Below are 26,455 nucleotides of genomic sequence, written 5' to 3'. Positions count from 1 at the left end.
CTGGACCAGGGATCGAACCTGTGTCCCCTGCATTGGCAGGTGGATTCTTAACCACTGCACCACTGGGAAGTCCCATCGTTAGGTACTTTTGAGAAAAAGAGTTATAGCGTATTCTTATGAAGTGATATGATTCATGAAGCTTTCTGTGATTAAAATGAGCCTGGTCAGCTGGAGTTTTGAGGCTTCTTGGTAACTGCTGTCCTCAGAGTTTACCTGGCTCCTGTATTTTCTGTTCTCTGAGGCAGGGTCTGTGCTGTACTGAGATGTGGGCCCACTGCTCTGTGCATGGGAAGGAGTTACCTGTTTAAGCATGTGTTTTGGGCTCTCCCCAGGGAGCTGTGGGGTCTTGGAACTTACTCAAATCCTTGAAAAGATTGTTTTTGTCCTTCTCTGGTTGTTGTTTTGTTTTTAATCCTCTTCTTTTTTTTTTTTTTTTTTTTTTTTTTTTGCGGTACGCGGGCCTCTCACTGTTGTGGCCTCTCCCGTTGCGGAGCACAGGCTCTGGACACGCAGGCTCAGCGGCCATGGCTCACGGGCCCAGCCACTCGTCGGCACGCGGGATCCTCCCGGACCGGGGCACGAACCCGTGTCCCCTGCATCGGCAGGCGGACTCTCAACCACTGTGCCACCAGGGAAGCCCTTGTGTTGTGTTTTTTTATTATTTATTTATTTATTTTTTTTTGCAGTACGCGGGCCTCTCATGTTGTGGCCTCTTCCGTTGCGGAGCACAGGCTCTGGACGCGCAGGCTCAGCAGCCATGGCTCACAGGCCCAGCTGCTCCGCGGCATGTGGGATCTTCCCAGACCGGGGCACGAACCCGTGTCCCCTGCATCGGCAGGCGGACTCTCAACCACTGTGCCACCAGGGAAGCCCTATATTTTTTTTAAAAATAAGCAGCCTTGAATCCTTTTTGGAGCAAAAGAGTAGGGATGGTCATAAGCAGATAAATTATCAGTGCCAAAATAACTTGTTTGGCTTTCTGATTCTTCCGTTTTTTTTCTTTCTCTCCTGGTATTTATGCTTTACCTTGTCCAGTTCCTCACTAACTCAGTGAGTAAACACTTCAAGAAGCCTAGGAATATATTCCAATATGATTTTGTTTCCTATATGATTTTCTTTTTATTTTACATAAAATATGCAGGAATAGTGTTAGGAAAAAATGTATAAACCTTTTGGAAAAATGGAGAGACAAATCACATAAGAGGCAGTCAAGACTGTGATGCACAAATAAAAAAATCTCAACTCTCTAGTAATCAAAAGAAATTAAGACCACAACCATGCAAGGGCAAACACTGACAAGTTTGGCAATAAAATGTCAAAAAGGGTATGAAGCAATGTAAACTCTTATAAACTTCCAGTGGAAGTAAAATTAGTACAACCACTTTGAAATGCAATAGTATAGGTAAAGATATGCATAATATACATTCTAACCATATCATTTCTAGGAATTTGCCTTAAAGAAACTCTCCCACAGGAGCACAGAGAACTATGTGAGGAAGTTAATAGCAGCATCCTTGTAATAGCAAAGAAAAACAGTGTGCAAAAAATAGATAAATAAAAATGGGGTATTATATGATTCTTTGCTACTTATTTTAAAAAGAGAATTGGGGTTGTGATATATGTATGTACACTTATATACCTTTTTTTTTTTATGGAACATTGAAGCCTAGCATTTTTTCCATGCTATTAAATATTTCTATGAAAACATGTTTTTAAAATAGCTCCATGCTTTTTCATTTATATGAATGGATCATTTTTTACATTTAGTAATTCTGCCCTTATTTTTTTTTATTTTTATTTTTTTTCCCCAGTATGCGGGCCTCTCACTGTTGTGGCCTCTCCCGTTGCGGAGCACAGGCTCCGGACACGCAGGCTCAAAGGCCATGGCTCATGGGCCCAGCCGCTCTGCGGCATGTGGGATCTTCCTGGACCGGGGCACGAACCCATGTCCCCTGCATCGGCAGGCGGACTCTCAACCACTGCACCACCAGGGAAGCCCTCTGCCCTTATTTTAATAGTAGTTTCCCTTTTTCCTTATTATATTTTCCAAGTATTTAAAGGTATTGCCCACATCCTGCCTGTTTCCTTAGGATAAATTACAACTCCCAATACTACTGCTGGCCAACCTTTCTGGAGTGTTTCCTAATGCCATGTACTGTGCTCTACACCGCACGTGTATTCATTCTTTTAATCCTCATACCAACTCTGAGGTGGAGAAATGGAGGCACAGAGAGGTTCATTGATTGGCGTGAGATGACTCCTCTAATAAGTGGTGGAGAGTTTGAACCAGATAGTCTGACTCCCAAGTCTATATAACCCTGTGTTGTATTCTTTCTCAGTAGTTACTCAGCTTTTAAGAAGGTCAGAAGGTGTGGTCATCTTTAAAGGTTCCTGATGCATATTGCCAGTTGCCTTTAGAAAGGACATTCTTATAAGTTGTATTTGTGTGTTTGGTTAATTTTTAAAAAGTTACTTTTTAAATTAGAAAGCAATGTGTGTTTGTGATAAATGACTCAAATAGTACAGAAACATGTAAGATATGACTTAAGTGCCTTTCTTTCCTCTCCCCTCTCACTGTATGATAACTGTTGTTAATACTTTGTTTATGCCTCTAGAAATTTTTGGTGCTACATAAGTGCATACAGAAGTTGTATATGTATATTTTCTCCCTAAGTATATCGGATCCTAGAGAAGTTAAATCTTTTTTCCTTCTCCATATTCTCTTTTCATGTTTGTTATTGAAAAGGAAGTGTGATTAATGAGAAAGATTGAGAAGTTTGTAGAATGTGTGTGTGTGTGTGTGTGTGTGCGCGCGCGCGCGAGTGAGCGTGAGTGAGAGAGAGATCTACAGTCTCTTTCTGCTCTAGCTGCTTTGCCCCTGTGTTTCCCGATTCATCCTGCTGACCTGATCACTCTTCCTACCATTTAGCCATGTTGTGGTCCAGGCTCCAGTCCCTTTTTTCCAGCTCGGTTATTTCCCCGACTTCTTGACCACTCACTCCTTTGCTCTGTTTCCACAGTAGCAACAGCCCAGATACCTACCAGCAGGGCATATTCTCACTGATCAAGTAAGTTTATTTAAAGAAAAGAGATGCTTAGGTCCCTACTGAATAAGGGAATTGAATATTGAATTAACTATTGTTGCCTGTATTTACAGTTCTGAATAATGGAGAGAACCATTTTAAAGTTGAATTCGATAGGTTTTATGTAATACCTCCTTTGGCCTCCGATCTCTAAACCTAGAAACTCTGACTTTCTAATTTTGTCACATCAGGAAGCACCTTTTAAGTATTTATAAAGTTGTTATATTTTTGGGGGGGGGGTGGGTGGCATCATGGATTACATAAGAGTCTCCATTTCAAATCATAAAATTCACTGCTAGCCTTTGGTGACTGGGGCTAAACTTATAGGTTCAGTAGTAAGAGCCCTACTGTTGCCAAGGCAACTAAAGTTCAAGATCATCTGGCCTCCAGGCAGCCTTTTCCAGATTGGCCTCAAGTGCTTTCCCAGGAAAGGTCCTTCCCTGCCTCTTACGGCTTTGGGACCTCAGGAGGAGGAGAGCCCAAGAAACCCTGGAATGATGTGAGGTTTGGAGTTTTTGAAGGACGAAGTATATGGATTAGGTGGTCATGTCCACGCTGGAAAGGAACAATCAGGTTATAGAGGAAGGAAAACAGTGTCCCCTTACCCTAGTATCTAAAACATGTGAACATCAGATTTTCTTTGTAACAGTTACTGTTTTATTCACATACTCATGATTCAGTAAGTCATCCTGATGCTTGTAAGTTCTCATTCATTACTGACTGCCAGCTCTTCAGTGACTTGTGAGGGAAATGAGATGCTTGTGTTACCCAGCATTTGAGAGGATGGGTGACCAGCATCTGAAGTGATGAGGCTGGTTGGTCTAGGAGTTCTTCTCTTTCTGATGTCACAAGAAGTTACTGTTGCCTTGGCCAACATAATGTCTAGGGCAGGTGATGATGGTGGTTCTGTGGGGATTTGTCCCATGGGAATCAGGCTGCAGATCGTTTTATGCTTAGCCTTGAGACACTTAGAAATGCCCCCATTTTTCTGAAGAACTTTCAGAGAAGTGAACCAGGCCACTTGAATTTGGAACAGAAAAAACCTTGTGCTTATCACTATTATTGGGCTGCAATTTTATATTTACTGGGGAGTGGCATGCCTTCTGAATTCAACCCAGCTGTTGGATTCATGCTAAATTTGGTATTATTTTTCCTAAGGAAAACTAGTACTTAGGTTACCCTTTCAGTTACCTGGGGCTAAAAATGCTCTTCTTTGGTTTTCCTTATACTTCTTTAGTAACTTCTGCATTCCTTAGTTAGCTCTGCGTTTTTTCTTTCTTATTTTTTATTTATTTATTTTTTTTGCGGTACGTGGGCCTCTAACTGTTGTGGCCTCTCCCGTTGTGGAGCACAGGCTCTGGATGCGCAGGCTCAGCGGCCATGGCTCATGGGCCTAGGCGCTCCGTGGCATGTGGGATCTTCCCAGACCAGGGCACGAACCCGTGTCCCCTGCATCGGCAGGCGGACTCTCAACCACTGCGCCACCAGGGAAGCCCTTTCTTTCTTATTTTAACACTGCTTTAGGTACATAAGCATCTTTTTGCAGCTAAATATTCACTGACAAATGCAAACAGCCATGAAGACCAATGAGCCATCATGGAAAAGAGAGTTCTTATATCCCCTGTGTTACCTGAATTAGTGAGGGAGGGAATAAGGGAATTCTCAGCATAAAAAATAAAAATGATATTAATAATGGCAGCTAACGTTTTCTGAGCTCTCAGTCTATGCCAAGTGCTCTACACTTCATTTGAGTAACTTCATTTGATCTTCACAGTGTAATCCATGGAGACCCCTACTGAGGAAGGTACTGCTAGCACCCCCATTTTATAGATAAGGAAGTAAAGGCACAAAAAGTGCAGACCTGCCACCTGCAAGCTGAAATAACGTTGGTGGGGGTCTCATGTTTTATTTATGCAAATTTTCCATTTAGTTTCATACTATATCCATGTTTGTTTTTTATCTGAAAATAACTTCCTCCCCATATCTTTCAGTAAATTGATGCATTGGGAAGATAATGCTCTATTTTTCCACCAGCTAGCCCCAGAGAGTTATGCACACAGCTGTTTGAGAAATACAGCCCTAAGAGTTATCAGTGATTTGGCCAATCAACGAGTACTTAGCCATAAATTAGAGAGGGCCTGTGGGCCTGGGATGAAGCCTGGTGCAGAGGCAGGGCCAAGGTGAGGAGGAGAGGGCAGGGGTTGGTGTGCACATGGAGGTTGGTGCTGGGGCACTTCATTCCAGAGGTCCTAGTTGAGTACTTGTTAGGACATTTGCTCGGAGTGAGAGGAGGATACAAAGGTAGGAAATGTCTTTCATGGTGTTAGTGATCTAGTCTGGGAGGTAAAATACGTGTAACAGGCTCATAGCTTTTGCCTCATCACTTAGTACCTGGTTCAGATGTTGAGGACAGCAGGTGCTCAGGGAAGGCAAAGCGTGGTCTTTCTAGAGTGGTTGGGAAGGCTTCATGGAAAAGGTTCCCGAAAGATGGGTCACATTCTGAAGTAAGAGGAGGACGGTGTAGGCTAGTAAGTGATTCTACTTGCCTTGCTTCTTGTTTATTGTCTTTAATATTGATAGGTATATGCCTTTATAGTCTCTCTCAAAATCTTAGTTGTTTTCCCTAAGTTACTCTTTACAGAATTACCCCAAGAGAACAGGACATATATGTATTATTGTTAGACTGTTTTTTTTTGGTCTGAGTCAAGGATTGCCACTTGGTTGGCCATCGCTGGCAGATGGTGTCTTACAAGCCTGTGCATTATCCTTGCAGGAGCTGAATTTTAATGCACGTGGGTGAGGCCCTCACCCTTAGTTTGACACATTCTTTGCCGCTACTCTTGTCTGAACACCTGACCTGACTCAACATTGAGAGCATGTGCTTTTGTAAACACTTCGTTTACAACTCAGGGTATTAGGTTTCATTGAAAAAAGGGAAAGGAACTTTAATAAATAAGTTCTCCTTAAGTGAAATTCCATTTAGAGCTTGAGAACCTTAGTTTAAAACCTAATCTGCCCCTTTTCCAAGTCTCATCTTAAAATTTCTTTTGCCTTTTTACTAAAGGAAGTAACATTTTGTTTTAAGCTACTGTTCCTTCTCTTCCCCTGAATAGTGCCTGGCTGCCTCAGTATGAGGGATTAAGAGAAGCTTGGAATTGCGAGCATTTAATAATTTTTAAAGCCTGTAAAGCCCATTTCTGTTTAATTTATATAACTTTTTCCACTGCATACGAGTAAGGCCCTGGAAGGAAAAAAACAGCCTGAAGAATGCTTTCAATATAAAGTAGTGAGTGAAAACAGAGGTTTAGAAATGGAAGCTGCCTTTAAACATAAAATTTTCAGTTTGTTTCTGCAAATACTTTTATCTTTCTTCTTAGCATTTATTTTGGCCACTTGCTGTCTTTTTTTTTTTTTTTTTCCAGTACACGGGCCTATCACTGCTGTGGCCTCTCCCGTTGCGGAGCACAGGCTCTGGACGCGCAGGCTCAGCGGCCATGGCTCACGGGCGCAGCCGCTCTGCGGCATGTGGGATCTTCCCGGACCGGGCCACGAACCCGTGTTCCCTGCATCGGCAGGCGGACTCTCAACCACTGCGCCACCACGGAAGCCCTGGCCACTTGCTGTCTTTTAGGTTACTGTAGTTGATAAAAGACTGCCAGAACCTATAATAATTCCTCCTTGCTTTTTGGCTGCTAACCCTTATTCTACATATAGTTCTGTGGTTTCATAAATTCCAGTGAGCACCTTTGGTTAGAACTGGTGGAGATGCCCAGGAAACTCCCAGCTCACTTCTCAGCTCTGCCTGCCTCTGACTGAAAGACAAGCCACCTTCTTTAGTGTTGGTTTCTTGGTCCCAGCTTCACAAAGATGAAGTGGACATTCGTCAATATCTGGTGGTTTTGAATGAAAGACCGAGAGTGTGTGAGGTGTTTATAACTTCAGTTAGGAGAGAACGGTAACTTTGTTTGCTTACTTCTGACCTCGTGGGAAATGGGCTGGTTCTTTCTGAGGTTTCCTGTGGTGAGGATTGGTGCAAGTCGGGCCAAGAAGGTCTAGGGTAAAGAGCAGAAGTCATTGGCTTCCCTCTTCTAGCTGTGGAGCCCATAAGAAATAAGCCAGCAGTGAGGGCATATTAGAAAGGCAAGGAGTGGGACTTCCCTGGTGGTCCAGTGGTTAAGACTCTGTGCTTCCACTGCAGAGGGTGTGGTTTTGATCCCTGGTCAGGGAAGTTCCACATGCTGGGTGGTGTGGGAAAAAAAAAAAAAAAAAGAAGAAAAGGAAAACAATAACTAATAAAGTTCATTTCAAAAAAAAAAAAAAGGTAAGCTGTGCAAGGGCCAGAGCTCTGGCCTGTCCGCCGTGTCCCTTCATGTATCACCTTCCCTCCATGCAGGCCCTGAGCGACCGCTTCAGCGGTGAGATCCCCGATGACCAGATGGCACACAGCTCCTTTTTTCCAGATGAGTACTTCACCTGCTCTGTCCTGTGCCTCAGCTGCGGGTAAGTCCCCATCTTGGGCAAAGAGACTCAGAACGGAGCTTCGCAGACCTCACTGTGCATGCAGATCACGTGGGGTCTGGTTAAATTAGACTGTGAGTTAAGGATGGGGTGGGGGCTGAGATGGGGTACTTCTAGCAAGTTCCCAGGTGATCCTGATGGTCTGGGGACCATACTTTGAGGTTGCAGGGGATCCCAGGACACACGGTTATGAGGAATCCCCTGAAGATTCCAACCTGGTTTAGATGTAAAATTGACTCTGGTTTGGGTAATTTTTACCACAGAAAACTTTAGCTTGCCTGTTTTTCTATGTTTCTCTTACCAGAGCTTTCAATGGTAGTCATTCCATCCATTCACCTAATATTTGGTAGCCCGGTGTGTGCAAAGCACTAGGGTAGGTATTATTCCTAGTTAACTGCTTTCACAATGAGGGCAGATGCTTAGAGCACATTAGAATTATCCAGGGAGCGTTCAAAATTATGGAGGCCTGGGCCTCACCTCCAGCGATTCTCATTTAACAGATCTGGGGTGGGGCCTCAGCACTGGTGTATTTAAAAGGCTCCTCAGATGATTCTGATACGTAGCTCACTTGAGTGAGTTAGGGCAGTATTCTCAAACTTTAATCCGTGTATGCATCACCTCAGGATTTTGTTAAATGCAGATTCTGAATCAGCAGGTCTGGGTGAGATTCTGCATTTCCAACAAGCTCCCAGGTGATGCCTGTGCTGCTGGTCCATGGATCACACTTTGTTACAGGGGGAACAGAGCAGTGATTCTCAAATTTTAGCATGCATCAGAAAAACCTGAAGGACATGTTAAAACAGACAGTTGGGCCGCACCCCCAGTTTCTGATTCAGGAGGTCTGATGGAGGGCCTGAGAGCTTGCACTTCTGATACGTTCCCAGGTGATGCTGGTGTTGCTGGATGGGGACCACACTTTGAGGCTCACTGGATTGATTTGAGCCGTTAATGGCTCTTCAATCACAGTCTGGTGACTTGTCTGATGGAGCCCAGCGGATTTAAATGCAGTGTGTCAGGGTCAGATTGCAGACTCTGTCTTGCAGACACTCCCCCAGCTCTCCACCCCCTTCATCACTGCAGTGTCTTTGCTCTCATCAGGACTTCTGCTCCTGTCCTTCACATTCGTCCATACAGAGGAGACCTGAACCTTTTTTGTGATGAATGGCCTTTTTGCATTGATCCCTGTAGGCCACCTGCTGGGTCACCACCTTGGCTCTGGGTTTGTAAAAAGGACTTGGCTCTTCGATTATACAGTCCGGGCTACGATTATACAGTCCGGGCTACGGAGAACTGGGCATTGTCTTGGAGAGGAAGGAGGGATGGTAATTGCCCGTGTGACTTGCCTTCCTTTATCGGCCCCATGAGCCCAGCAGGAGGCTTAGGATCTGTTAGATCATCACTTTTCCGTGTTAACTGTGCCTCACTAGGGTTTCCAGAACTTTTCCTTCTATCATAGTGAAATTCTATAGTCCCAATCCTTGGTTTTGCGTTGTCAGGATAGCAGAGCTCACTGTTCATTTGGAAGGTTTTCTTGTTCAGCTTAAGCCTCCTTTTTATGCACTGCCAAATTTTGAGGGTCGGTTTTTGTTTTACATCTTGGCAGCCTGTTCTGGTTAAACTTCCCATTTCATGCTGTTTGGGTTTTTGAGTTCCCTGAGGGCCATTCAGGTTTTATATCTGGTCAAGGTGATGTCTTCTGGCTCCTCTGTTCCTACTGAGGGACCAGGTGGTTTTCCAAGAAGAGATTACTCCTTTGGCCCTTTCTCCTCACACAAGAGTAATAGTTGCTTTACCTGTGTAGTGATGTTGATTGCAAGTATGAGAGAGGCACGTGGGTTTCTGAAAGAAACTGCCCTCTCTCTGCTCAGTATTCAGGGCCTGGTTAATTATGGAGCTCTGGTTTTGGCCCTGGGTCTGGCTCAGGGTCAGAGACTCTTCAGCGTAAGCTGCGCTGGCTCCTTTTAGCGGCTTCACTGTCAGCTTTTGGGCTTCACTCAGGGCTGGATGTAAGAACAGCATGAATCATGGGAAAGAAGGAGTACCTCATGAAGCCAACAGCCGCTGCAGATACTCTCACCAGTATGACAACCGGGTTTTTACCTGCAAGGTGAGTCCACCCAGCTTCTTCCCTAGCAGCTGGCTTGCCGGCCACACTCTCCTTTTGGGAAGACTGGCTTGGGACCATTCTTTGCTGCATCCCAAAGTATTTGATACTCAAATTGAATATCTCTGGAACTTCTCTCCAGCTCTAACCATAAGAACTCACATGTCTGTTGCTGGGGACTCCTTGGTTTATTTTTTTAAGCTTCAACCCCCCTTATTTTGTTGAGTTTATATATGCAAGTGTCATCTACATTGACTATCAGTCTTTTCTTTTCTTTTTTTTTTTTTTTTTGCCACACCGCGTGGCTTGTGGGATTTTAGTTCCCTGGGATGGAACCTGGGCCCTTGGCAGTGAGAGTGTGGAGTCCTAACCACTGGACCGCCAGGGAATTCCCATACATTGACTATTCATTCTTAAGAGCAGAAATGCTATTCAGAAACCCAGTTTTGATGGATTTCTCCTGTCTGTGACAGGGATATAATTTATAGCTCAGTTTTGGGGCCTGGGATGGGTATACATTCAATTCATAATCATTTAGGGCACTGACTTCCTTTTTTTTTTTTTTTTGAGATTTTTTTTTTTTAAACATCTTTATTGGAGTATAATTGCTTTACAGTGGTGTGTTAGTTTCTGCTTTATAACAAAGTGAATCAGCTATACATATACATATGTTCCCATATCTCTTCCCTCTTGCGTCTCCCTCCCACCCTCCCTATCCCACCCCTCTAGGTGGTCACAAAGCACCGAGCTGATCTCCCTGTGCTATGCGGCTGCTTCCCACTAGCTATCTGTTTTACATTTGGTAGTGTATATATGTCCATGCCACTCTCTCACTTTGTCCCAGCTTACCCTGCCCCCTCCCCGTGTCCTCAGGTCCATTCTCTACGTCTGCATCTTTATTCCTGTCCTGCCTCTAGGTTCTTCAGAACCACTGTTTTGTTTTTTTTTTTTGGATTCCATATATATGTTAGCATACGGTATTTGTTTTTCTCTTTCTGACTTACTTCACTCTGTATGATAGACTCTAGGTGCATCCACCTCACTACAGATAACTCAGTTTTGTTTCTTTTTATGGCTGAGTACTATTCCATTGTATATATTAGGGCACTGACCTCTTTAGAGAAAGACTTCCTTCTGTTGTGCTAAACTCAGGGTCTGTAAATCCTCTGCTGGTCTGGTTTGTGGGCAGTGGGGCCGGACAGGGATGTGGAGAGGCCAAGGGGTCTGGTGGACAGAGCAGAAGCTGGCAGAGTGCTTCATGTTTCAGGCCTGCTACGAGAGAGGCAACGAAGTCAGCGTGGTGCCCAAGACGGCTGCTTCCACCGACTCCCCCTGGATGGGTCTCGCAAAATATGCCTGGTCTGGGTGAGTTTCAGCTACCGGTTGTTTGGTGTGTTTGTCTCTCCAGGCACCTGGTGGGGTTACAGTATCTATTTGCCTTCCTTGTAGGTACGTAATTGAATGTCCCAACTGCGGCGTGGTCTATCGTAGCCGGCAGTACTGGTTTGGAAACCAAGATCCTGTGGATACAGTGGTGCGGACAGAGATTGTGCATGTGTGGCCTGGAGTAAGAGCTGTTTTATTTTCCTGTTTTCTCTTGTATTGTCCAGTCCTGTGTGTGGGAAAGCAGAACTTGTTTACAATTAAGGTTAACCATGAATTTCAATATACTGGTGGTTTAGGAAGGTATGATCTGGAGAGCCTTTCTTGTTCTAGACCCTTACATTTTTTCCATTTCTTCTTGCATAAATATTAGAAGCACAACTTTATTTATTTATTAAAAAAAAATTATTTGGCTACACCAAGTCTTAGTTTCATCATGCGGGCTCTTAGTTGCAGCATGTGGGATCTAGTTCCCCGACCAGGGATCGAACCCAGGCCCCCTGCATTGGGAGTGTGGAGTCCTAACCACTGGACCACCAGGGAAGTCCCTAGAAGCACAACTTTAAATAAACTAAAAATTGCTGTATAGTTACATTGCCTTAGCAAATAAAACTTTATTTTTTCATATTCTCCTTACTCATTTTCCATATGTGTATGTTTGTATAGATGCAGTTACAGTTTGTGTGCCACTTAACTACTTTTTTCTCATACACAATTTTGCTTTGTTTCTACATTGTTTTCACTTTTCACAGTTCTCATTTGTAATTACTGTGTAATATTCTGTCTAGTATTATAGTTCAATTTTGTTCATGCTGTTTATGATTTTTTTTTTATTATCGAAAATGCTATAGTGACCATCTTCATGTAAGAGAGACTTGGTTTTGGAGTATATTCTTCTTGGAGTATATTCTTCTTGAAGTATATTCTGAGAAGTGGAATCACTATGGATGGACCTTTACTGTTTTTAATTTGACTTTTGAATTCAAGATGTTGGAAAAACAAATCTGTTCATAAGGCAGTGATATGGTGCTTTCATTCTGCATTAAACCACCATTCACACTTGAAATTACCCATCAGTCACAACACATCCAAAACCTTGTTCCTTCACGGAAGAAAGATAAGCGATTTTCTCTAAGGGACTTATTTTACTTGGTGGTGTTCCCCTTGCTGGGTGATTCCTAAAGCCACCGGTCAGCCTACTAGGTCTATCTGCAGATCCACCTTTGAGCTTTCCTGGATCCTGCAGATACCAGAGAACTAAAGATGTCCTTATTGTTTTGTCATCTTTCCAGTTTCCAGCTGCACTGGAATTGGTTACTGCAGTGTGGTCTCATTTCTGCAGGCCGCCCCCTTGACATGATGGTCCAGGCCATTCTGTCCCAAGAATTTAACGTGGTCTTGAACTAGTATAACTTTCTCACTAGACTTCTTTGATCAGTATCTTTTGTTTTCGATCTGTGTTCTTTCTTGTAAAAGCTATCATCCTTGTGGTAGTTTATATTCCAAGAAAACAGTAATACCAGTTTATTTTTAGGCTGTATTCCTCATAGTCCTTGGGATTAGGAAATATAGGCTCCTCCCCTTCTCTTTGTTCACTCATTCATCACCATACGTTGTTGAGTACTGTGTGCCCATAATTGAACTAGATACTTACAAAAAAGAAAAAGGATTATTGTTCTCAGTTCAGTCTAATAGGGAGTTGGATGCATAAAGAGACATTGCACTTATATGTGGAAATAGGATTTCTAGAGATGTGCAGATGTTAGAGGAACTGAGATGAAGGGTTCCTAACCCAGTCTGGGGTGGGAGGCCTCCTGGAAGAGATGTCCTCTTTTTTTTAATAATTTATGTTAACCCTCTTATTTATTCACTTATTTTGGCTGTGTTGGGTCTTCATTGCTGTGCTCGGGCTTTCTCTGGTTGCAGCGAGCGGGGGCTACTCCTCGTTGTGGTGCGCGGCTTCTCATTGTGGTGGCTTCTCTTGTGAAGCATGGGCTCGTGGACTTCAGTAGTTGTAGCACGTGGGCTCAGTAGTTGTGGTGCACAGGCTTAGTTGCTCCGCGGCATGTGGTATCTTCCCAGATCAGGGCTCGAACCCGTGTCCCCTGCATTGGCAGGCGGATTCTTAACCACTGTGCCACCACGGAAGCCCAAGGTGTCTTCTTAACATAAGTATTTCCTGGGTTGTGTATCTCACTTACAGCAAAGTAAGTTCTGAATTGAACAGTTGTGCATCAAGTGTTATGGTCACCCTGAAGAGAATAATAATATCAGCAATGACTCATGGGTGTGATATTGTCTAGAAGCCAGAGGGCTTCCTGGCCCGTCCCCGTTCTTCTCTGCCAGGGAGTTTGTGGTTCTGAGTTGGCTGTGATGAGTGTATAACTTGTTTGAGACCCCTCTCTCTCCTTCGTTTTACTCCCTTCGCTCAGAGCATGATGGGAGCCTGCATTTTCATTTCAGACTGATGGATTTCTGAAGGACAACAACAATGCTGCCCAGCGCCTCTTGGATGGGATGAACTTCATGGCTCAGTCGGTGTCTGAGCTGAGCCTTGGGCCCACCAAGGCTGTGACGTCCTGGCTGACCGACCAAATCGCCCCTGCCTACTGGAGGCCCAACTCCCAGATCCTGGTATGGTGTGGCAGGATGCCCTGCATCCCTGGCACGGCCCATTCTGCTTGTGCCGCTTTGCCCTGTCCTAAGCTTGCTCTGTGAGGGAGGTTCTGAATTTCTCTCTCGGATTAGCTCTCAGAGTGTTGGAAAGGGTGGGGTATGTTGAGGCAGCCAGTGTCCTCTCTGCCCACTGATTTCCCTTTGTTATTTTGCAAGTATTTTCCTTGCGGTGGATTTTAGTTTCTTTCCCTGCAAGGGCCAGTTATTATTGGTCAGATGTCTGAGGTCATACATATAGAATCTGGAGGAAAAGGGGCCATTAGAGGTCATTTAGGGTCATCCTCAGCTTGAGACATAAACCTCATGGCACCTACAGCAAGGGAGCACCCAGCTTTGGCCCAAGCACTTGTGACAGGAAACCCGTTCCTCATCAGCTTCCCAGGGGCTCTGTTGAGAAGCCGTGAAAGCAGTGAATCCTCATTGCTCTCATAGTTGGAATTGGTGTAGTCCCTTCTGGAACCCTGTGACTCAGCCAGATGGATTTGGTACCTTTTCAGGCACTTCTTGGAAGAAAATGTTATCACAGCTGTGCTTCAGTAAGGGGTATTTTCATGTGGCTGGAGATCTTAGGTCCCGTCCTTTGGGATCATTGGGGTCCTGCCATTCCCAGATGGTCCTGGGCATCTCCCCCGGGTTGACTTTCTCAGCTGAGCAGACATGAATGTTACCTGCCTCTCTGTTTTGGGCTTGGAACAGAGCTGCAACAAGTGCGCTACATCCTTTAAAGATAACGACACCAAGCATCACTGCCGGGCCTGTGGGGAGGGCTTCTGTGACAGCTGTTCATCCAAGACCCGGCCAGTGCCGGAGCGGGGCTGGGGCCCTGCGCCCGTGCGGGTGTGTGACAACTGCTATGAAGCCAGGAATTCCCAGTTAGGTAACGTGGGGCCCGGGAACTGCACGGGTGGAGGGGGAACCTCTCTCCTTGGCACTGGGTGTTGGGAACGGGACTCCCACCTGCCTGACCCTGTTCCTCACCACATCACTCTTCTGAGAGTAGTTGCTCCCCGGTCTTGCCCAGTCATCCTCTAAGTTCTTTGTTAACAGGGTCCTGGGGTGCTATTCCTTGCGGGGCGGGGGGGAGGGGGCGTGTTAAACCTGTCCTGTGTTTACCACAGGCTTTAGACTGAGTCTTATCTCTGGAGGAGGTTCTAGGTCATGCTCCTTGAACCCTTCTGGCTCACTGTAAAGGAAGGTTATAAAATAGCCCCAGAGGGTTGAGGTAAAGGACTAACAGATCTCACCGGCTGCAGCGTTGGTGCCCATAGCCTAGACCCTTTCCATCCTTGCAGGACAGCACAGCGGTACCCTGGGAGAAGCATCCAGAATGCTCTGCTGTTGCCCCTGAGTTTTCCATTTGGGAAATGACTAAGAGATAACAGCTTTTCCTTCATCATTGTCTGCAGATGTTACTGAGGCACAGGCGGATGATGAAGGTGGGACGCTGATTGCTCGGAAGGTGGGCGAGGCCGTGCAGAACACTTTGGGAGCTGTGGTGACAGCCATTGACATACCACTAGGTGGGCCTGGCAGTGCCTCTCTTGGGTGCAGTGTATGTGGGATGAGGGCTTTCATAGTGCCTTGGGCTGTTTTGTCAAAGTCTTACTGACCTAGATTGAGTTGGGCAGCAAGGAAGTGACTGAAAATTTACATTTGCTTCTGCTGAATACGTTGGTGGTTTCATGTTTATTCCTAGAGGCCATCCTCTTATATCATTTACTGCTGCATAACAAACTACCTGAAAATGTAAAGGCTTAAAACAACCTACATTTTATCATGTCTCACAGGAAGGGCAATTATTTTGCTCCAAGTGGCATTGACTGGAATTACTGCTGGATTTTCCAGTTTGGTAGCTGGACTGGTATTGAGGGGCCAAGCCAACCTCACTTGACATGCTGGGTAGCCTGGCAGGGATGCCTCGAAGGCTGGGCTCAGGAGAACTCCCCCCACCGTTCCCCATATTCTCCAGGCCTCTCCACGTGGTTTCTTCAGTGGCAGTGGGCTTCTTACATGGTGGCTCAGGACTGGCCTGGGCCTAGAAACTCTCTCTTCTACTACAGTCTGCTGTAGTCACAGAGCCTGCCTAGATTCGAGGGAGGGGGCAGGTTATCAAAGAATTTGTGGCTGTCTTTAATCCGCCACACCAGCCAAACTGTTATTCCTTTAAGATTTAAGACAGCCACTCACCTCTGAATGTGAGGGGTGCTTATAACCAGGATGGGAAGAGGGAGAGGAAGGGAAGCCCCACCAGCGTGTGGAGGGCTTAGGCAGGGCTGGCTGGGCCTTGGGTATTTATGCCCATTGTAGGGGAGAGACCAAGGGTTCCTGGGTGGGTGTGATGGAAATTGCTTGGATCAGATTTAATCACTGTGGCTCACAGAATGAGCTGATGATGAGTTTTTGACTTAAGGGTGTGGGAATAGATGGATTTGTCGAGGCTTGATGCTCAGGTTGCTTCTGCTCTCAGGGGTAACCGCGAGAGGCAGGGGCTGCCCTTGGCACAGAGTCTTGGCGCTCACCTGCTGAGCACTCACTGGCCATTGGGTCCCAGTGCATCAGACACATTATTTCTTGTAATCTTGTAACCACTTTTGAAGGTGTGTTGTTAAAGATGAGTAAACTAAGGCCCTGAGAATTTAAGGAACTTCTTAATCCCGCAGCTACCAACTGACTCAGGCTCAGTGGAACTGGGGTGAAGGTATGTCCTGACTCCAAAGCCCAAACTTCTTTATTGTTACTCCATTGGTTCTTAATTCAGCCCCACTTTAGGCTCACTTGGAGAGCTTAATAGATACACAAATGTCAGTGCCTAGGTCTCAGCCCCAGAGATCCTGACCTGGGTGGTAGGTGGTGAAGGAGACCTGGGTGGAAGGGGGTGATCTGTGTGCAGTTAGACTGAGAGCCAGTGAAGTGTCTGCGGAGGGCTTCTTGCCTCATGGAACTCGGGGTGATGGGTCCCATGTGTGCCGCCTGCCATGGTTCCTTCCGTGCTGCAGGTCTGGTGAAAGATGCGGCCAGGCCGGCGTACTGGGTACCAGACCATGAGATCCTGCACTGCCATAACTGCCGGAAGGAGTTCAGCATCAAGCTTTCCAAGCACCACTGCCGGGCCTGCGGACAGGGCTTCTGTGACGAGTGTTCCCATGACCGACGGGCTGTCCCCTCTCGAGGCTGGGACCATCCTGTCCGAGTCTGCTTTAACTGCAATAAAAAGCCTGGTGACCTTTAACCCCAGCTCCCTCTCCGAGTCCTTCACAATTCCTTAGGTTCTCAGGGTTAGAAATGAAATCTCGCTGAGGTAGGCCCTCCTCCTGGTCACCTGTTGTGGTATGTGTCCTCTCTGCTCATCCTGAGGCCACTTTCCCACGGTGGGGGGTAGGACAGATGGCGAGCCAGGGTGAGCCTGGTGGCGGGCCTGGTGGCACGAACCCCTCAGGGCAGGGGACCGAGCAGCTTACAGCGAAGGGGAACGAACCTGAATCCATCGCATTTTATTTCAGTTAAAAATTATACATAACACACACACACGCACGCACGCACACACAAACACACACACACCTACCTGTATATACATATGAAAGGAACGTGGAGTGTATTCAGGCTGCTGCTGGCTGTGAAGACCTGCACAGTCTGTCCCCAGCACAGAATCAGGTGGCAGTGGCAGCAGGTCTTCCCCACAAAACCGAGCCATGTCCAAGGCCACTGTGTTGCTAGTCACCTTTTGCTGCTTTCTGAGCCTTCGAAGACTTCATGCCCTTCAGCTGCTGGGGCAAGTGAGCTTCCCAGGTACTTCTCGCTCGGGATAGCCTGTGGAGGATCTCCCTGGGCCCTCCAGAGTCGGATCCCAGTTCCTTGCCTAGGCCTGTTGTGGTCAGAGACCACCCAGCTTAGCATGCAGGTCATGGATGGGTGGCAGGTGGGGGGTACGGTCCTCAGACCTCAGAAGTCCAAGTGCAGGTGACGCGATGGCCCTCATACAGGGGGAACACAGAAGGAGATGGGCCTTCCCCAGCAGTGTTTCCTGCTTGTTGATGCTTCCTTCTGTGCGACCACTTGGCTTTCCCTGCCCAGAAACAGAGCACCTGCTTCCCTCCCCTACCAACCCCCTTGAGCCCACCACCTACTGAGTGTTGCACTAGGGTTTTTGCTTGTTTTGAAGCATCTTAATTCTTTATTCCCAGAAATACGACCCCTCTAGCTATTGGAGGGGTGATCATGAGAAATCTTCCAGGGAAACAGAGCACAGAATGGACTGTTAGTGGGGTTTTTTTAAAGTATATATAAATATTTCAACAGACCACTAAGAAAAAATTCTCTCTCCGGTCCTGGCAAGAGAAGTCAGATGAACTTTGTTTCTCAAGAGCTGGGACATCCATTTCTATCGTGACTGGAAAGAGACTGTTGTGCTGAAATCCTGTCATCATGGTGGATTTTATCGTCAGTGGCCAAAAATGAAGAATTAAAAGTGACACAGTTCGTGACTGAACTGGTGGGTGGGCCGAGCTTCAGGGAGGTGCGTGGCGGTCATTCTCGGTGTGAGTGTTACTGTGACGTGAGCCCTGGAATGTGTTGGTCCCTCTCAGACCTGCTTCCTTACTGCCTCCTATGGCCTATGACCGAGGCCCTGCTCTAGTACTGTGTATTATTAAATTCGCCGTTATAAAGGAATCTTCCTGCAGAATATGGACTGTGCTGCTTCTTTCCTTTAACTTCATCAGTGTATCTTGCTGCCTCTTTCTAGTTAAGAAATTAGCTGGTGGCTTTTAGAGCGGAAGCCAAGTGAGAGGTATATTTTACCTGTAAATACCTGTTTATTCCCCAGCGAATGCTCTATCACAGAAGAGAGTAGGTGTTACTAGTGACCTATGGAAACACTGGGAAAAGACTGTTTTTTCCCTTTGTATCTGTCGCTCTTTGTTCCTTTGCCCTGCCTTGCTTTGTCTGTTCAGCTCCTGTTGAACAACCGCTATCCACTGTCTCCTGTTCTGTCATTTAGGGGCGCCCCTGCGCGTGGGAGGATGCTGGACCACATAGGGAGGATGCATAAAAGTCTTCCGAACTCTCTTCCTTACACTAGTCAGACCGGTAGAGGAAAGGAAGGTAACCCGGTGTCAAAATAACCAAAGGTTCTCTTTTCTTGCCCTACATACCCAGGGTTCATCTTTTTCTTTTCTTTAAAAAAAAATTTTTTTTTTTTTGCGGCACGCGGGCTTCTCACTGTTGTGGTCTCTCCCGTTGCGGAGCACAGGCTCCGGAAGTGCAGGCTCAGCAGCCATGGCTCACGGGCCCAGCCGCTCCGCGGCAATGTGGGATCTTCCTGGACCAGGGCACGAACCCGTGTCCCCTGCATCAGCAGGCGGACTCAACCACTGCGCCACCAGGGAAGCCCCAAAATTAATTAATTTATTTTTGGCTGCATCGGGTCTTTGTTGCTGCGCCCGGGCTTTCTCTACTTGTGGCGAGCGGGGGCTACTCTTCGTTGTGGTGCACTGGCTCTAGGCACGTGGGCTTCAGTAGTTGTGGCACACGGGCTCAGTGGCTGTGGCTCATGGGCTCTAGAGTACAGGCTCAGTAGTTGTGTCACATGGGTTTAGTTGCTCTGCAGCATGTGGGATCTTCCCAGGCCACGGCTTGAACCCGTGTCCCCTGCACTGGCAAGTGGATTCTTAACCACTGCACCACCAGGGAAGTCCCGGAAAATTATCTTAAGGAGATCTTAAACTTCCAGAGGAAAAGTAAAAATTCCATCCCCTCCAACACATGGGGCCTAACAGATTTCTTGAGCAGGAGACCCCGTTGGCTCTGCTACTTATTAGCAGGAGACCTTGGGCAAATTGCTTTATTCTCAGTTTTTTCTTTGGTATATAGGAGTGACCTTCACGTGCTTCGTAGGGTTCTAAGAATTAAAAGGGAATAATGCTGGCAAAAATTGTTCATTCAACATACTAAGTGTCTAGATGTGCCAAGTGCTGGGGAAACTAAGCTTCCTCGAGGTTTCTGTGAAACTGAGACTCAACAGATGAAAGGAGTGGAGGACAGCTTGAGCAGAGGCCCAGATGACGGAGGGACTTGTAACACGTGTCCTGAGAGCACCAGGTGGAAGGTGGAGAAGGGGCAACAGGGTGAGGCACATGTGGTCAAATCTCAAGATGCCGCACATTTTATTCCGAGGTACAAGAAGGCGTTGAGTGCAGGGATCTTTGGGAAGGTCATTCCCGTGGAGTGGCCATGTGGTGGGTGGCCTGGAGAGGCAGACTTGAAGGAGTGGGCCCAGGGAATTCCCTGGAGGTCCAGTGGTTAGGATTCTGTGCTTTCACTGCCAACGGCCCAGGTTCAATCCCTGGTCGGGGAACTAAGATCCCACAAGCAGCGTGGTGCGGCCAAAGAAAATAAATAAAAATGAAAGGAAAGGCTTTTACTAACATACATGAATGGAGAAATGGAAGAAGAAACTGAGTTTAGCCTGCAGTTGTTTTCAGAGGTGGTTACATGGAAGATTTAGACCAGGGCAGATCGAGGGCTGACAGGTAAGTGGGGCTAACTTGGCCTCTGGGTGCCTTTGTTGGGGGACAACAAGTGTTGATCTGTGGACATTTCTGGTAACCAGTTTGTGCCACTGTTCTCATCTGTTTAGAAGGCTACAGCAAGCAAACAGCAAAGGGTTTATTGGAGCTCAGTGCTGCTGCCACCACCCCCTGCTCATTCGCTATCTTTCACTGTCATCTGGGGAATGGGGCAAAATGCCCTAACAGACCTGCAAGTGAAAAATGCTTCCAGACTGTGCAACATACTAATCTTTGGGACACTAAGAAGCAAACATACCAAAATGCTTAATCAGCTTCTCTGCTGAGTTTAACCACTTCTCATATACTCTAGACCAGTGGTCCCCAACCCCTGGGCCACAGACCCGTATTGGTTGGTGGCCTGTTAGGAACTGGGCTGCACAGCGGGAGGTGAGCGGCGGGCAAGCGAAGCTTCATCTGCTGTTGTTCCCCCGCCCCGCCCCCCACCCTGGTCCGTGGAAAAACTGTCTTCTGCAAAACCGGTCCCCGGTGCCAAAAAGGTTGGGGACCGTTGCTCTAGACCAAATGTTAGGAGCAGTGAGTGACTGCTCACTAAAGATAAAGAGCAGATTTTGAAGATGTCCCCCACCTCCTTTTCTTAAAAGCCTAAGGGAAACATAAAACTAATTCTTTGACAACTGTATTTGCCTAGCAAGAAATTTGGTCTATGGCACAGCTGATGAGTTAGGAAGGTATATGGGGATAGAGCCCCACATGTCAGAACTCACCAGGCATTCTGAGTAGTCAGTCGTCTCCACTGTCTATGAGATCAAAGTTGGACTGAATAGCCACAGCTCCACTGAAATAGTACAGAATAGTGGCAAAGGCTCTTCACCAGAGGTGCAATACCAGTGACTGTAAAGAGCAGATCATGTAATGAACAAACTAGTATGTTGTGAGAACTTTTAACTTTGGGGGCAAAAGTATGAGTGATATTAGGGTCATGGCTCAGCACTTATGCTTTTTTGTGCTCTTGGGGAGGGGCATGTCACCAAAATTAATCCAAAAGACCCTGCTGTGACTGCGGTCACCAGGACCCTTCAATCATACAGCTATTTCCTGGGACCTACGTGCAGGTCGGTATGCCAAGGCTGTAAAGACACAGGGGTGATGTCTCAAAGATTAAACAAACACCTAAGAAATTTGGTAACTGGCAAGCTTCTTAGTCTTTGGTGAGTGCCAGAAAAATTCATTTACTTAGCAATTAAATATGAAATGTTAGCACTGCATGTTTACACTCGCACCAAGCCACTTTGTGATTTCTCCTTAGCACTAGCTGTGTGTGATACACAAGTACTGTCAGCAAATAGAGGAGTGTGGAAAGTAGAGAACGTGATCTCTTCTGGTTCCAAGTCCCAGCTCTCCACTTAACAGGTCTGCGTGGAGGCAAGTCATTCAATTTCTCTGTGCCCAGAAAATGATGCTAATAATTTTTATATTATTACTACTGCCCTACCTCCTACATACGCTGTTTTAAGGATCAAGTCAGCTAAGGTGGAGGAAAGTTATTTATAGAACCTAAGGCACTAAAAATATTTGTTGTAACATATTGCTCATCTACCAGATGACCAATCTGATACTCTCATGTTTTTTGGATTGCTCTCTCTGTACATAGTAGGGTTCTGGCAGGACACAGATGCGTAACACTCAAGGGGGTACCTGAAGAGAGTTCAACTGGTGAAGCCTCCTGGGCTAGCAACAGTGAGATGCAATATCAGCTGTAGGTCTGAAGGGACAAATGGAGAGAAGTTATTGGAATCCAGAGAGCTGTGTTCCGGCAGAAGCTGCAGACTTGGGTAGAGGAACACAACCACAGCCCACCACACCCCAGCAGAAGGGGAGTCAGGGAACTAACAATCCCTCAATCTTCTGCCTTCTGCTTTCCTGCTTCTACCTCCCATAGGCTGAACCCACCCTGGGCCAGGGAGCCTGCTGAGGTAGTCCACAGCTTCTTGGGGCACAGGAGCAAGTGGAAGCTTTCCAGCAGAGCCATTAAAACTGGTCTCAGTTTCTTCCTCACACTGGGTTTGAGCAGATGTTGGTTTGATGCTACAGCAGCCAAGCATCATGATCTTCCAAACCATTAACAGAAGCAACATGCCATGTCTGGTTCTTTCTACGTTCTAGTTTATTGTTTGGTAGAAAGGCTCTTTGTATTAATGCGTTGTATAAACATCTCACAAACTGCTTCTCCTAGATTACGAAAGTCAAAGCCAATTTTCTTTGAGATGGGGCCCTTGAATCTGACATTCAGGTCACCATGATAGAAACAGGAGCTGCTGTACCTAACATTCTGGAAGGTACTTCAACATATGCATGCTAAGGCCTGTCTAGCATCTAAAAGGATCCATCTTTCCTTACAATGCTTATACATGGTAATGAATGAGAATCCCAGAGGTCTGACACTGGTTATCGAGTGAGTTTCAGAAGGCTAGTTTAATGATTCCCAACTCAGCCGTAAAATCTCTAGAGACTCAGATAATTGACTCCCCCTTCTCTCCAGCTGGCTTTCTCAAGTATAGATGCATGTCTTTCTGGGACCCAGGCACTGACTGTCAACAGTCTCACCCAGTTTCATCATCAGGCTTCTTGAAAGGGCTTTTGGTGAAAGCAGCAGCTTTAGTTATTGTCAATCTTCAGCCCTTAGAAAAGTATTTTTTGTTTAAAAAAAAAAAAAGGTGGAGGAACTATTCTAAGGAATTCAGCAAGAAAAGGAAACAGGTACCTTTTATGAAAAGGACTTTTAAGCTTCTTGAACCCACAACTTAACTGAAATAACTTAACTGAAGTGTCTCCACATAAAATATAGCACCTTTTCCCCAGCAGCTGGATGGATGGGATATGCATACACAAGAGCATCCATCTGAAATGCCCTCACTGAAAATGGCAATTGTGGCAAAAATATGACTACCTATGCTCCCGAGTCACATCCACGCCTCTCCAGGCTGCAACCTGCAGAATTAGCTGTAGGAGAAGCAGTAAAGGTCCTGCCGGATGGCCATGAGCAGCCCTGGCGCTCCCCGGAAGCCCCCGAGCCGAGAAGAGAAGGCCACACTGGGAATGTCGGCCTTGGAAGTGGGGTGTGGGGAGGGTATGGTTCTGAGCAGCTGGGCATCATGGAGGCTCCAGATTCTCGTGTAGCAGTCCTGGCCCACTAAGAAAGAGGGAAGACACGCGGCAAATTAGTGAGAGAATGCAGAGAGCCTGTGTACCTGTGGCCCTGGCGTCTATGATTCCTAAGGGCTAAAGGTGATTTCACATGAGCCAGACAAACTCACAAATGGAAATTATTTCTACTGATAAGATGTCCCTTTTGAAAATTAAAGTTACAGGACTTCCCTGGTGGTGCAGTGGTTAAGAATCCACCCGCTAATGCAGGGGACACGGGTTCAAGCTCTGGTCTGGGAAGATCCCACATGCCGTGGAGCAGCTAAGCCCATACGCCACAACTACTGAAGCCCGCGCTCCGCAACAAGAGAAGCCACCGCAATGAGAAGCCCACGCACTGCAATGAAGAGTAGCCCCGCTCGCCGCAACTAGAGAAAGGCCGTGCACAGCAACAAAGACCCAACGCAGCCATAAATGAATGAATGAATAAGAAAGAAAATTAAAGATACAGGTTGCCCTGGTGCTCTAGAACCACTGATTGCAGGTGTTCAAAGTGACAAGATGCACTGGCTGGCTGTGACACCCTGGGGTGTTCACGGGGCATCTTGGCTATCAGGTGACCCATTCTGCTTTTCTTGGTGACAAGGGCTATTCAAGAGGGAGCCCAGGCCACCTGTTCTAGATGACATGCAGCTGATTTCCTTTTTATGAGAGTAACCAGGAAGATCTCATAACTTCATTACATCCTGGGAACAAATCAGGTGACAACTCTTCCCAGAGCATTTTCTGGTTTAATGATTCAGTTCATAAGACTTCATAGTCTTTCAGGGTTCATAGTTGAGAGGAATCTGACACCTGACACCACTGGTTACAGCAACTCAGATAGGAAATATGTGCTACTGGAGATCTTCAGGGGGAGAAGGGCAGACCTTAGGCGTCACGGATTTTAGTGTGCTTTTGACCATCTGAGTTGACTCTATGACCTTAGCTGTGGTTCATTCAGGTTGTACAATTCAAGGATTACTGCAGCCAGCCCACTCCCCACATCTGCCTCTCAACAAGGCTCATATCTTTTCTACTGTCCAGAACACAGAAACTCTCTGGAGATGAAAATTTGTGGAAAACAGACTTAAGGAAACTAATTACTGGTGGTAGTGACAGTAGTAAATAAGTCTAAGAAAGTTCTAGCCAAGTGATGCTTCTTAGCCACAGAAAGTTTCATAGCAAATAAATACTTTCCGTAGGAATATTAGAAAATTTGACATCTGTGAAGACTGGAAACATTCTCCTTAATGCCAAGGGCCTACTATTTCGTTTGTCAAACTGCCAAATAATCATATAATCTGTGATCAACTTGTTAACTCCTTTCAAGGGGGTTTGGTGCTAGAAAGCTCTGCTTCTATTCTACAAATCATGGGTTCACAGCAGTGGTGTTAAAGGAACCAGGTTCCTTTACAATGACCTCCATCTCTTTACTTAGCATCCTCTGGTGGAAACGGGAGTACAAGGAACAGGGAGCTCAAGCTTTCCGACAGGACAGCTGCACGATGGGATTGAGGGTCACACTGAATGCTGACCTGGTGAACAGGCTTAAACTCCACACCCAGGTCTCCTAAACCACTATGTTTTATTGCTCCTCACTCGCCTGTAACTGAAGTGACATTTGCCCAGTCACGTGGGGACACAGGGCTATCCACCTGGTGAGTGTTAAAACTGTTGCTAACTAATGTCCAACTCTACATCCCATCTTAACTCCCTGACCCCCAACTGTCCAAAATCCCCTTTATTCAGTTTCATTTTAGAGTAATTTCTCCCTTATCTGCTTAAGTTGCTGGCGCTCCTAAGGGACAGGGTTTGATGGGATGATCTCCTCCTCCCCGGGTACCTGCCACCACGATTCCTTCTTCCTCATGCACGTGCAGGGGCAGGTGGGCATACTCGTTCACGTGCCCTTCGTACTGCCTAATACACTTAGTGGTCCTCAGGTCCCACAGCTTGATCTGTGGGAAGAAGCACAAGGGGCGGTTATGGAGGGTCCAACAGGTACACTGGTGAAGCCCAGGCATGAAGCCAGAGAGGGCGAGGTGGTCTCCAAAGACCTCTTCAAGTTAGAAAATATATCTCAAACCCCCGAGCCACAGAGTCCATCAAAAGCACCATGACCAGTTTCACGTCTGTTTAGACCAGACTGGGCTCCCAGCGGGCAGCAAAGCAGCTGCCCCGCACAACTCACAACTCACCTGGTCTCCAGATGCCTTTCCCCTGCCGCCGTCTGACATCAGGGTCTCTCCTGCAGAGCCCCTCCCCGCACCCAGCGCCAGCTCCAGCGGCTAGAGAAAGTCAGTGGTACCCGTACCGTTCCGGCCATGTCGGATGCCATCAGGCATTGCTCCTCTTGCAGGATTTGCACAGAGGTAACTGCTGAGTCATGTAACAGGCGGGTGGCTTTCCAGCCCTTGCCCTCGTTTCGACAACGGAGATCAATGGCAAAGATTTCGCCGGAACGACAGCCATTAAACAGCAAAGGAGCCTGCGGAAAGGGGGCCTGCTCAGTACCTCCCTCCCAAGGCTGGGAGGGGTGTGCCCTCCAGAATACACCCCTGCCTCCCCTCCCCTATCCCAGCCCCTAGGTCAGAGGTATGCGTGGAGGAGGTTGGTTAGGGTTTGAGCCTCAGTGGAGATGGAAGGGTTCCTTATCAAAGGGTCAAGAACTGGACACCATGTGTCCCTCCAGTGTCCTCCCCACTGGCTGCCAACTGGCCCCTAAGGCCTCACCCTGAACCCCTCCCTGTGAAGTGAGGGTGTGCCCTCACTCCTCCCAGGTCGTTCGTGAGAAGCTGGGTGATGAGAGTGGAGTAAGAGAGATCAGAAATCCAGGTAAGACATGGGGTCCCAAACTGAATGGGAAGATGGCTGAAGAAACCTGAATAATGAATTCTGTGCTTACTGCCCAAAGCAGGTTGGCACATCTCCCACACTTTTAAAGAAAGGTGGCATTTTTTTTTTTTTTTTTTTTGCGG

At 46.7% G+C, this 26,455-nt stretch overlaps 2 protein-coding genes across 7 annotated transcripts in view; one reads left to right on the top strand and one right to left on the bottom strand.

The window, feature by feature from the left end:
• The window catches only part of ZFYVE1 (zinc finger FYVE-type containing 1), a 48,372-nt gene extending 31,100 nt beyond the window's left edge, over positions 1-17,272 (top strand). Inside the window, exons 1-9 of one of the 3 annotated variants that reach the window (XM_007459697.1) lie at positions 3,523-3,587; positions 7,477-7,583; positions 9,600-9,708; positions 10,973-11,070; positions 11,155-11,272; positions 13,552-13,722; positions 14,461-14,641; positions 15,171-15,284; positions 16,761-16,993. In XM_007459697.1, the coding sequence (XP_007459759.1) occupies positions 7,519-7,583; positions 9,600-9,708; positions 10,973-11,070; positions 11,155-11,272; positions 13,552-13,722; positions 14,461-14,641; positions 15,171-15,284; positions 16,761-16,993 (1,089 nt within the window). In that variant the 5' untranslated portion in view covers positions 3,523-3,587; positions 7,477-7,518. Of the gene's footprint in view, positions 1-3,522; positions 3,588-7,476; positions 7,584-9,599; positions 9,709-10,972; positions 11,071-11,154; positions 11,273-13,551; positions 13,723-14,460; positions 14,642-15,170; positions 15,285-16,760 lie in introns of those variants that run through there. The other 2 variants (XM_007459695.1, XM_007459696.1) reach the window with 2 other exon arrangements.
• A 6,015-nt stretch (positions 17,273-23,287) lies between these two features.
• Positions 23,288-26,455, bottom strand: part of DCAF4 (DDB1 and CUL4 associated factor 4) — a 17,600-nt gene continuing 14,432 nt past the window's right edge. For all 4 annotated transcript variants that reach the window (XM_007459691.1, XM_007459692.1, XM_007459693.1 and 1 more), the window contains 3 exons: positions 25,792-25,965; positions 25,321-25,435; positions 23,288-23,481 (listed from right to left, as the gene is read on the bottom strand). In XM_007459691.1, coding sequence (XP_007459753.1) covers positions 23,288-23,481; positions 25,321-25,435; positions 25,792-25,965 — 483 coding nt within the window. The remainder of the gene's footprint in view (positions 23,482-25,320; positions 25,436-25,791; positions 25,966-26,455) is intronic.

The sequence above is a fragment of the Lipotes vexillifer genome, unplaced genomic scaffold, assembly GCF_000442215.2.
Source record: "Lipotes vexillifer unplaced genomic scaffold, Lipotes_vexillifer_v1.1 scaffold39, whole genome shotgun sequence".
NCBI lineage: Eukaryota > Metazoa > Chordata > Mammalia > Artiodactyla > Lipotidae > Lipotes > Lipotes vexillifer.
Note: the sequence above shows the minus strand (reverse complement) of the source record. Positions and strands in the feature narration are given on the sequence as shown.